Source organism: Myxine glutinosa, chromosome 3, assembly GCF_964187855.1.
Source record: "Myxine glutinosa chromosome 3, kmMyxGlut1.1, whole genome shotgun sequence".
NCBI classification, from domain to species: domain Eukaryota; kingdom Metazoa; phylum Chordata; class Myxini; order Myxiniformes; family Myxinidae; genus Myxine; species Myxine glutinosa.
This window is the reverse complement of record NC_136263.1, coordinates 98,008,312-98,020,869: the sequence shown is the minus strand read 5'-3', so window position 1 is coordinate 98,020,869 and position 12,558 is coordinate 98,008,312. Positions and strand designations below refer to the sequence as shown.

Here is a 12,558-nt window from a genome sequence, read left to right as displayed (position 1 = left end):
TGGGAGTTTTGATTTTCCCTTTCGGATCACATTTCATTAACGTCGTGGAGTAATCTTGAGGTAATTAATCATATGAGATATGCTTCACTTGTATGTCTAGACAGACAATGTCCACCCTTCCCAGTGTCTCTAAAAACCTCCAACCCTTTGAACCTTTTATTTAATGTTGTTCTCTTTGGAAGCTGTCCTTAAATGTCTTTTTTAGTGACTGGATAAGTAAGTTTTTAGTATAGGCAGGAAAGTGGCGCCTTGGATGGCTCAAGGAGGCGGGGTGGGACCGCTTGGGTGACAAGTAGGAGATGGGTGGTCCTTCACCTTTCAAATGGACCTTTGAGGCAAACTTTAGGGGTGTGGGACATCATGCCGTCGGGTCAATAAAAACGCATGCAGCAGGGGGGTGGGATAAGCAGATGCCTGGGAACCTCGCTGTTTTTGTTTGTCAGTCTGTGAGCAGGATATCTCAAAAAGCTTGGCCGGATTCGGACAAAACTTGGTGAATTGGTTAGTTCTGTGACGAGAACGAATTGATTTAATTCTGGTGAAGATACGGAACTGGATCCGAGATTTTTTTTTGCTGAAGTGAATATTCACCATTGAGAGATATGGGCAAAACCATACATAGCATGATATTTCAAAACGTCGTGGATGGATTATGGCAAAACTAAGTGGATTAGTTGGTTAGGTAAGAACAAGAAACAACTAAATTTTGTTGAGGTCTCGATGCAGATCTGGCCTGTCAGTGGATTCCAAAACATAAACTATTCAGCCTGGTGGAGGTATGTGTTTCACGGAGTACCATTCTTGTTTCTTTTTTTTTTTTTTGCTTTTTTAAAGAATAAACATTGCTTTTCCATTTCTATGTCATAGACCTGTTTTATATCCACTGTACCATTTTACTTATCTGTCCTTTCCCCTCCTTTTCTTTGATTGATTCCCTTAACCCTCCCTCCTCCCCACCCACCCACCCCCCCCCCCCCCCCCACCGCCCCCCCTCGCCCCCCACCCCCGAATGCACGTCGGTGAATCAGGCTGTCGGCAATTTCCGTAATGAAACTGGATACATAAAAAAGCGGAGGAAGAATGCTGGACCGAACCAGAGCAAGGCTGTGGTACCTGCTCATCCAGCAGAATTTCAACAAAATTCCCCAACCGCAGAGCCAAGTGGCATAGCTCCAGACATGAGCGGCACACTGACGGGGCCACCAGAAATGACTGAAAAAGGGTCTGTGACAGGAGTTTTTTTTAACGTTTAATTCCTTATCTTTGTGATGCAACAGAACTTTGACATGTAACACAATTCCAATGTAATTCCATAGATTATGGCATTTTAATGCAATGGTTGTAAGTGCTTCTTTACTTTATGTACATGCATCCTGGTTGCCTTTGTTCCCTTCCCTTTCCTTCTGATAAGTTGCCCTTTCACATTAAATTTAAATATGCATTGTGTGTTAACAGTGCAGTTGAGGAGACTGAAGAAAACAGCCAACCTTCAGATTCTACACTTGCACCAAAGGTGGATTCAACGGTACTGGTTTATAGTTTTCTTCTTTGGTATTTTCTTTTTTGAACTGTCAACTTTGTTTTGTAGCTGACTCTAATTCCCTGCCTCCCCCAACTCCCCCAATTTCCCCCCACTCCCTCCCTCATCGGCTTTATTTTGACCAGAATACGGCAACCCAAGCGGATGGGATACTTCCAACGTCTTCATTTGATCCAGGTACTGGAGGGTAAATTGTGCTAATCATACTGAGAACTTGTGTGACTACCTTATTGTACTCGTAATTTATTGAACTTGATGGATTGTGTCTGGATTTGGTTGGTATTTTGCAAAAAAATACGATTTATTTGTAATACTTAGCCTTGCTTCTTATAGAAATAATATATTAACTATACATTGTAGTTGTTACATTGTTCAAATGACTTCATGTGATGGGGTGGGGAGCATCTCCAAGTTAGTTGCATGTGGTTATGGTTGAGGGTTTTTTAACGAATAATGAATGAAAGTAGATATACAGGAAAGGATAAAGGAGGGGAAATTTGAGACGCATGTAATTCGAGGTGTCTAAAAGCTAGCCATTTTCACCTCTGCCACCAAAGGTGGACATAGGTTATGTTTTCACCCCTGTCTGTTCGCTTGTGAACAGGATATCTCAAAAAGTTGTGGATGGATTTGGGCAGAATTTGGTGGAGAGGTTGGGTATGTGACAAAGAAGAAATGATTACATTTTGGTGAAGATTCGGATCTGGATCTGACAATTTTAAAAGTGATTCTTCACCATTGAATATGACTAAAACCGATATACTCATATATATATATATATATATATATATATATATATACTACTCAAAAGAAGTTAAGGGTCAAAAATATTTGTGCATATAAATATAAGCTAACGAGCTAAAATGGTGACGACTAATGACAAAATAATTATTTGATGGCTCAAGAACAGAAAACACAAAACAAAAACTTTTGATTAGACGCTAGTTTATTACCCTGATGAAAAAAAGTCATGCACCCCCCAAAATGATGTTCCTCCAAGTCGCAGAAGCTTCAGTAACTGGTGTAGCCACCGTTAGCATTCACACATTCTTGACGATATTGGCGCATGCTGTTCATCAGGCGTTGGAAATAACGTTGAGGGATCGCTTGCCATTCTGCGACTAATCGCTGAGCCAGTTGCTGGAGGTTGATGGCAGGGACGTGATGTGATCGAACTCGCCGCTCTAGTTCATCCCGCGCATGCTCAATGGGTGACAAGTCGGGTGAATATGCAGGCTGAACGTTCTGCTGCTGCAGGAAGTCGGTCACCACCCTGGCACGATGAGGTCTTGCGTTGTCGTCCTGGAACCAAGCTCCTGGTCCAATCCGCTGCAGAAGTGGAATTACCAGAGGTTGAGCAATCTCGTTGAGATAACGCTGACCAGTCAAATTTCCATTGATGATGTACAGAGGGGTTCTGTGGTTCATGGATATCCCCGCCCACACTATCACACTTCCTCCTCCAAATGGTAGACGTTGAGCAACGTTGAGATCAGCAAATCTCTCTCCTTGACAACGATAAACACGAGCCCGGCCATCATTGAACAGGAGTGAGAAGCGTGACATCTGTGAACATTGTCACTGACCACGGTTCCACCGGATATGACGTCTGCACCAATCTCGGCGAGCCCTTCTGTGACGGTCAAGTAGCGGTGGTCGGATTGCAGGACGCCGGCATCGCAAACCTCGGTCTCGCAGACGATTCCTAATGGCCTGGTCGGAGACGTTGGTGCCTCTGGCAGCTCTGAGTTGATCCCGAAGATGCCGTGCGTTCACAAAGCGCTGTCGCAAAGCCGTTATCAGGAAGCGGTCTTCTCGTGCTGTTGTTGATCGGGGTCTTCCAGAACGGGAACAGCATTAGTTGTCCTGAACCTCTGCCAGAGTCTGCCGATAACGCCTTGGCTTACATTTAGACGCTGAGCCACAATTCTCTGAGTTTCTCCATCTTGTAGCCAGCCAATGGCCCTTCCCCTGTCTTGGATGCTGAGTTGTCGTCAAACCATCTTCAAATTTCAAGTGATGATGAATGGAAAATGCTCAGCCATCTTATTGCTAAAATTGGCATGCATGGAATGAGACTCATGCAAAACACGTGCAAATGGTGCATGAGGTGTCACAATGGGTGTTTCGAGGCAGTTTGTCAGTTTAGTCTGACTAAGTTCGTGCTTCAAATCCATGAAAAGGAAATCTGGGTTAACTTTAAAAGTTTCTAAAGATAAGTGCAATGATTGCATGTCCCATAATAACGTGATGTCTATGGTCCAAATGACAACCCAAAGGGGGATATTCTAACCCTATCTGGCTTAAAAAGACATACTTACAAAAATGATCAAAAAATTTCCTTTGATGGATTATGACTAAACTTGGTGGATGAGTTGGATAAGTGACAAGAACAATTCGGGTAGATTTTGCTTCAGGTCCGAATCCAGATCTGAGCAATCAGTGGGATATGAAACGTAAACTTTTCAACCTATTGGAGGTATGCTCTCTACCGAGTGCTGTTCTAGTTGTAAATGTTAATTACGATGAGGAGGAGTCGAGTTTGTTGTGTGTCAATTACTTGGCTGTGCTTGCAGGTGTGCATCACCGCTCAAGAGGGTCAATGAATCGTTCTGCTCACTACTCTCGTTCAAGGTAAGACAGTCTCGAGTTTAACAGTTGGAACCCCCCACTAGTGTTTGAGGTTTAAAAAAAATTATGCTCGGCAGTTAATGTTTGAACATGAAGGGTTTTTGGCAAAATTGCTTGCCATGAAATCGATTAATTCATTTTTGAAAGTTACTGCTAAATTTTCTCATTCATGTCTTTATCTCCCACCACATAGCATGCAAATGGCCCGAAATGCACGCTGCATGATGGACCGTATCCCACCAGCACACCTCCAGATCCCCCCTTTCTCCATGATGCCTCTACCCATGCCTCCTGCATATGCCCATTTGCAAAGTCACTCGCTTTACCAGCAAATTCCTGCTGTCAGCCTTGCAGCTACATTGCCACTGCCTCTACAGTACCCACCTCATTACCAATCTCAAGTACCTGTTGTGGCACCAATGAGCTACCCCATTCAGCAACAACCAACGCAGACCACATATGCTCTGGCAGTACCTCCTGGTTTACCATCAGGTTGGGGACCCCAACCACCACCGTCTGTACCACCGTCTTCAACTAACATGTTGCCACCAAATATGACGCAGCCTCCAGCTGTTGGCAAGGAACTCTACCATGAGCAGCGACGACTTAATGAAGAGTGAGTGCTTTGCAAAATGTACTTCCCTCATCTCTCAGCCACTTCCTTTCCTTTTTTCTTTCTTCTCCACCCAGCCCCACACCTTCCAGTTCCTTTCTTCTATGTACTAATATCCCCTTCTCCTCTTACCCTTTGCACTTACACATAAGGTTCAAAATCACAATCAGAGATAAAATAATATAAACCATGGCAGTTCTTCATTTAAAATCATCATTCACTTTGCAGAGAAAGCAAGAAATCAAAGTTGGATGAAATGACAGATGATTTTGCAAAAGAGCTGCTAGAATACAAGAAAATTCAGCGGGATCGCCACCGCTCACGCTCAAGGTACTACCACTATCGAGTACTGTTTACTGCTTTGTAAAAAGGATTTAGACGAGGTTTCCAAGAAGGATAGTTGTCATTTGAGTTTGCCTGTTACAATCATGTCTTGCACTTTACGAATTGGTTGAATTTTTTTGTTTGATTAAAAATGTGAAAGCAGAAGTAGATTTTGTTTGGCTTGTCTTTTTCCAGTACTATATATGCTAACACCAATCTAATACCTACCATGTCTACATTTGAATTAACAGGTTAAAATATACCATGTTCAACTCTCATCGTTACTTCGCAAAGCCATACACTTGGATCAGTTATAGTCTGGGAGCCAAATTCTGTAGGAGCCTTAAAAATGGAATTCGATCAACACTCGATACATCTAAATCTAGAATAGTCCTCCTGGAACATCCCCAGGTAGTATTTAAGGTCAATTTGTGGTATTGGTTTTTATCCAATTTATTTTCCGCTTCCGGTCTTGCCGGCGAGGTTTCTTTTATTCACAGCTGTCCATGCTCTCCATCGAAATCGAAGTTAAGTAATTGTTCCCATTTGTATTTTCGTTAAAACTGTATTTATTGTATGGTGTTTGTACCTATAGTGTGTCCCTAGGAAGATTCTCGATGTAAATCTTTCATATACCTGTACAGAAAATCGTGTTAATTCATGTCGTGTCTTTTGAGGCCTTGTAGGCTACCGTGTCCGACCTTGAGGCTTTGTTTTTCTCTCAGCGGGCCGTCTTTTGTGCTCCAATAACTTTCGTTCTCTGTTTTTCCCAGTCTTTTCACCCCATAACTTACTTCCTTGTTTAAAATCTCAACTCAAAAAAAAACAAACAAAAAAAACATTTCCCTCTCTGTTCTTATTCGTTGTTCTTATTCGTTCATTCGTTGTTCTTATTCGTTCGTTCGTTGTTCTTATTCGTTCGTTCTTCGACCACGTGTTTCTCCCCCATTTCCCCAGATAGTTTTCACTGCTCAATTAAAAAATGTTTAAACTTTCCCCTAAAGTACTGTATTCTGTCGTATATTATAACACCTTTTTCTTCTTCTTTTTTAAAAGTTCACTTTCAACTTGCTCACCAAATCTATTCATCCCCAAAAAAAATTCCAACTCTTACAGTGCCTCTTTTCTACATTCCCTAAACTCACCTGCACTCCACCCCCCATCCAGCGTCCTTAAACGTATTTTTAACTCGAAGGTCACAAGAAACTCATTTTGCAATAATTGTTCGTTTCCCATTAATCGTACACTTTCCAAAATCCAATCTCACCCCTCCCCTCCAAAACTTCCCCATCACCCCTCCCCTCCAAAACTTCCCCATCACCCCTCCCCTCCAAATCTTCCCAATTACCCATCCCTTTCAAATCTTCCCCCAGCACCTCCCCTCCAAATCCTCCCCATCACCCATCCCTTTCAAATCTCCCCCCTTGCCCCTTCCCTCCGAAACTCCCACCACACCCCTCCCCTCCAAGACGACCCCCTCGCCCCTCCCCTCCTAGACTCCCCCCTCACCCCTCCCCTCCAAATCTCCCCCATCTCCCATCCCTTTCCAATCCCTCCCCCTTGTCCCTTGCTCCTAAACTCCCCCCTCGCCCCTCCCCTTCAAATCTCCCCACCCTCATTTCTTCTCCATTTCCCCCCTCTCACTCCTCCTCCTCAAAACGTCCTCCCCGCTTCTTTCCCCTTCCAACTCTCACCTCCATCTCCCCCAACCTCCTGCTTCGCTCTTCCTCCTCCTCAAATAACACCTCATTGTGCCTCACCCAATCACCATCAAACCTTTTGTCCGCCCCATCCTTCCCTTTCTCCGAGCTATTCTGAAATCTCTAAACACACCTTCAACAGTTCTCCCTACCTCTTCCTCCTCTTCCACATCTTACCCTACCCCTCCTCCCCCCTGTTCTGTATCCGATGCTCCCCCTTCCTCTTCATTAACGGTATTGACCTCAAATATCCGGGGCCTTCGTTCAAACTTAACTGATCTCTCCATACAGGTTGCTTCTGACAAACCAGACCTGATCTGCTTAACAGAAACTTTCCTCCTTCATGATGTCTCTGATTCCTTAGTATCTCTCCCGGGTTACTCCCTCCTCCGGTATGATAGACCTGAGCCTCGTCCTGGAGGTGGGGTTGCCATCTTTATCAAAAACTCTCTTTCTCACTTGCCCTCCACTGCCCTCTCTCCACCTCCCCCCCCCAGGAATACCTCTGGCTACGGCTTCCCCTTCGCTCCCACCTCTTGTTCATATGTGTGTTGTACCGTCCACCAAACATTGATGCCGCCATCTACATCTCGCTGTCTGATAATATGGACCAACTTCTATCGACTCATCCCAACTGTGTCTCTTCCTCATATGTGGTGATTTCAATTGTCACCATGCCAGTTGGCTGGGTGTGGGTACCTCTCTCACCAACGGACTTCTGCGACTCACTGGGACTGACACAATCTGTCAATTTCCCGTCCCGGATCTCAGTCAACGGAGCATCTTCTCTTCTGGACTTGGTTATGACCAAGTTATGGTCATATAACCTGGTTATGACCATTCTCAGGGAGCCTGCTCAGCGTCGACGAGTCTGGCATTTCACTCAGGCCAACTGGCACGGTCTTCAAGCAGCCATCAATCATCTGGACTGGTCTCCTATCTCTACCACCTCTGACATCAACTCATCCTGGGAATTCTTCCAAAATAAATTGCTCTCTCTCATGCACAGATTTATCCCATCTCGTCTTCAGTTGTCATACCCTTCCTCCCGTCCATGGTACACGGAATCTTGTGGTGAGGCTGTTGCCCAGAAACAACTTGCCTTCGTCTCCTGGAAAGCAAATCCAACGGAAGGAAATCTCATTTCCTTTCACAAAGCCCGAAACAAGTGTGTGTCCACCCTCAGGAGAGCCAGGAAACAATATCTCTCCATTCTCAAGACCGAACTCTCTTATCTGTCTCACTCTTACAAATCATGGTGGCGTCTGGTCAAATCTGTTTCTGGTGTTTGTTCCGCCTCCACACCCTCCCTTACCTCAAACGGCTACACAGCTGACTCCGCATGTGAAAAAGCTGAATGCCTCAACTCTGTGTTTGCCTCTAAATCTTGTGTCCCAAACCCATCCCTCTCTGTACCCACCATACCCAGTCGTACCCAGTCGTACCCAGTCGTACCCAGCTGCTCCTGGACTCCGTGTCCTTTCCTCCTGACAAGGTGGAAAAGTTGCTGTCAACCCTCGACTCTGATTCTGCAACTGGACCTGACGGCATCAGCCCATGGGTCCTAAAATCCTCTTCTTCCGCTCTTTCACTCCCTCTCTCTGTTCTCTTCACCCTCTCTTTTGCTCAAGGTCAACTGCCATCTGCTTGGAAATCAGCCAACATCACCGCTTTACACAACAAAGGTGCAAAAACAGATCCTAGCAACTACAGACCAATCAGCCTTCTCCCAATTATCAGCAAAGTCATGGAATCCATCATTGCTTCAGATATGAAATCTTTCCTCTTCTCCAATGGCTTGATCTCTGATCAACAATTTGGTTTCAGACCAGGTCACTCTACTCTGGACATGCTGCTTCTGCTGTCTCAACAATGGATGGAGGTCCTCAATGCCAAACAGGAAATTAGAGCTGTCTCCCTCGACATATCACGTGCCTTCGATAGTCTGGCACCCCGCTCTGCTCACCAAACTCTCCTCCTTTGGTATCCATGGAAATCTCCACGCATGGCTGGCGGACTTCCTCTCTAGTCGTAGTCAACGTGTGGCCCTGAATGGGTTTCTCTCATCTCCTCTTCCTGTTCAGGCTGGAGTTCCCCAAGGCAGTGTTCTGGGCCCTGTGCTTTTTCTGGTCTTCATCAATGATCTCTCCGACTCTCTTGAAAATCCTCTCTATCTCTTTGCTGATGACTCCACTCTCTGCCGCTCCATTCCTCATCCCTCAGATCGGCAGTCTGCAGCCTCCTCACTCTCTGCAGACCTGGACAAAATCACTGACTGGGCAAACAAGTGGAACATGTCTTTCAATCCTGACAAATCTCACACTCTTACGATGTCTCTCCGCAAAGACCGACTGGACAACCCTCCCATCCACTTTCTGAATAATCCTCTCCAAGAAGTTCTGTCACTCAAGCTTTTGGGTCTCACTATCTGCCATCATCTTTCTTGGGAAAACCACATTTCAAATCTGGCCTCCAAAGCCAGTCGCCGACTGGGCATCCTCCGTCGTGCGAAGTCCTTCCTTGGCACACCTGAGCTCCTCACCACATACAAGGCTTTCATCCGCAGCTCAATGGAATACTGCTCTCCCCTCTGGGCTGGTGCTCCTGCCTCACACCTAGCTCGTCTTCATGCTGTTGAAACCAAAGCGTTCAGAATCATTGGAATGTCCCGCGATGAAGCTACCTCCGAGGGCCTTTCACTTACTCACCGCAGGCAGGTTGGTGCTCTTTCTGTCTTCTACCGACTCCTCTCCGGCCTTGCTCCTCCAGCTCTCTCTGGGCTCTGTCCCCCAAATATTCCTAAAGGTCGCACAAGATATGCCTGCAACCCTCTTATGGTTAAACTGCCAAAATCAAGACTCTCTACTCACCTTCACTTTCATCCCTCTTTTCTCCCGCCTCTGGAACAAACTCCCCCACTCCCTTCAATCCCACTCCTCCCTCCAGGTCTTTAAAACAGCTGTTCACCACCATCTCTTATCTTCCCCCATCCAAAACCTTGATCTTTTCTACCCCCGCTAATTTCACCCCAAATCCTCTTTTTTGAAATACCAACTTCTTTCCTGGAAGTCCTTGGTGTCCTTGTGTTTATACTTCTCCCACCCCCCACCCCCTTCCCACGCCGCCTTCCCCCCAAGCCCTCTCCCTCCCACACATTCCCGATGTCCCTCACAAATGTTGTGTTTATGTGCTTCCCCATCTTGTCTACCGCTCCCCTTTTTATATACTTTGGTTCTTTGTCTGTTTGATTTGTTTGCATGATAATCGAAGCTCGTGAAAGAGCTAACATTTATGTATACAAAAAAAAAAAAAAAATCTGAAAACCATTTGTTGGTTAAGGGGTGTGACAGGTTAACTCTGGAAAAAGATTGGGCCGGGGAAACATAATCGCCTATATCTTTGCTATTCTTCAACCAATTGTGGTGATTTATGTTGTAGGATTTGCCTTTTGATACGCAAGAATAGTTCATGACAGAAATACAACTTTGACCCTAGAATGAGGTCACTGGAGGTCAAAAGGTCATGTCTACAATTTTACATTCATAAACCTGAAAGAGATCCTCGGTGAAGAACTTGCAACAGTGCCTTACTCTCTTGCACATTCAGAAGGTAGTCTTAGAAAAATTACAAAAACTTATTCTTTCGGAGATAGAGTAGAAGTTGCAAGTGGAGGTAACATTCCCACCGCTGACTCAGAGCATTCAGCAGCACATGTGATTAATGTCATTGCTTCGATGCAGATGTTGAAGACTGGTGGGACGTCAACCTTAGCTGTGCTGGCTCTCAAACATTATGACCTTGTAATGGCCCCTTCAGGAAATAATGGGTGCACACGTGTTGGCAGTGTACTGCTCGAAGACTACATCAAGCCGTTTAAGGTTGAAGAGCAAACAAAACGAGGAACATCCATGGCCTTGGAGGTCAAAACCGACAAATGACGAGAGGCTACCTCAAACGTCTGACAGCCTCCTCCAGCATATAAAATGAGCTACTTTTCAATCCATAATTTGCAGGATTAAGTGATGAACGCTATGCAACATGTGTGAAGCATCTCAGATGTTTTTCTGCAGCCTGTATTGATGACGTATGACCCAGCACCCCCAAGGTCTTGTGGAGCTTACGGTTTGTCATGACAAGAAGTCATCCTGTCATAGTCGAGATTGTTCTGTGCATATGAGGTCACTGATACTGCAAGAAGCATGTGCTTGCATGGGAAATGAAGACTCCCAAAACCCAAGTACCAGTCTACATAATTCTGAGAATGGGTTTGGTGATTCTGACTGTTGAAGGTACTTAAAGACATATGTGACTCGTTTTGGTATATAGCAAGTACATGCAATTTAAACACAGGTTTGTTTAAACAGGCATATAGAATCATTGTGATTGACTTGAGCACTAAATATGCGGGTGCTGACTTAAGTCAGAATTTACTCTGGTATGATGGAACACAGCCTCTTATATGCTTTGTTCCAACAAATTGAACCCGCTTGTTTGGACGCTGACTTTTAATAGTCCATAACTGGATAGCTGACCACTAGATTATTTTATACCACACATGTAGTGTTTTCGAGTCAGTCAATGATTCCACAGCAAAGATTTCTCATAATTCGTAATTTTTCACTGTGCTGAGTATTACTCTTATTGCCTTGTTTGAAGTGTTCCAAATAAAGCTTCTTCATTCTTACCATTGATCATAATCAAGTTGTTTTTATCGTATGTTATCAGTTTTTCAAATCACTGACAGAAGCATGTAGAATTGTCGTCATGTGTAAACTTAACAGCTCTGCAAACTTGGAGGGAGGAGTACCTCTGCTGAGCAGCGCACTGATGACCATTTTTGCTGACATAAAAAAAAAGAAAAAGTGATTCTGCAGTTCATGAAATCATTTTACTCTGGATTATGGTCTGCATGCAAGCTGGCGTAATAAGTATCTGCCATTTGGACAAATGGAGCTAATCAGACTGCAGCACAACCCAGCTCCATGCATAACTTCCTTTAAAAGCATGTGTTTACTCATATTTCTTGCCATTGCTGTGAAGTGAAAAAGAAACAAGCCAGATAATAGAGTTCAGCAGAATCTTTCTTTCTGAAACGGTTTGTCGAAACAATTTAAAGTTGGAAGAGTGCAACCGAACTATTTCTGGAAGGCAGTTCCACAAACAAGAAAATAATGGAAGTGGTTGAAAAGCATGAAAGCTGCAAATATTCCTGCAGGACACACAATATCTGTTGGCAAACCTTTTCTGGTGAAACTGCCAAAATCAAGACTCTCTGCTCACCTTCACTCTTTCATTCCTCTTTTCCCCACCTCTGGAACAAACTCCCACACTCTTCAATCCCACTCCTCCCTCCAGGTCTTCAAAATAGTCCAGGTTGTTGTGTAATTTCGTTCAGATTTTTTGGAGATTTGCAAACCTACACATATTTGGAAACTACAGAGTATAAGCAAACAGAAAACTAACGTTTCCATTTTCTCGGAAGTGTGTATGGCGGCCAAATTGGATTTTCAAAAATGACCACCCACGCAGGCATTTTTGTCAATATTTCAGCTTCGAAGCCACATGGGGTCCTGGTTATAACAGCCAAACCTCTATTTTAAGGACAATGAATCCAAAGGCACCCAAGTACAATATTCCCCGTGACCACAGAGCAAATTATTATGCCAATTGTTATGTTAATTTAGGTCATGTAACTGATTAGCTGAACGCCTAAGTTTGGGATAATACTTAGGCAACATTTATGAATAACT

At 44.4% G+C, this 12,558-nt stretch overlaps 1 protein-coding gene across 3 annotated transcripts in view; it reads left to right on the top strand.

The window, feature by feature from the left end:
* The window catches only part of RBBP6 (RB binding protein 6, ubiquitin ligase), a 164,555-nt gene that overhangs the window by 79,355 nt on the left and 72,642 nt on the right, over nt 1-12,558 (top strand). For all 3 annotated transcript variants that reach the window (XM_068110380.2, XM_068110379.2, XM_068110381.2), the window contains 6 exons: nt 1,029-1,222; nt 1,456-1,525; nt 1,666-1,717; nt 4,117-4,174; nt 4,365-4,787; nt 5,013-5,114. In XM_068110380.2, coding sequence (XP_067966481.2) covers nt 1,029-1,222; nt 1,456-1,525; nt 1,666-1,717; nt 4,117-4,174; nt 4,365-4,787; nt 5,013-5,114 — 899 coding nt within the window. The remainder of the gene's footprint in view (nt 1-1,028; nt 1,223-1,455; nt 1,526-1,665; nt 1,718-4,116; nt 4,175-4,364; nt 4,788-5,012; nt 5,115-12,558) is intronic.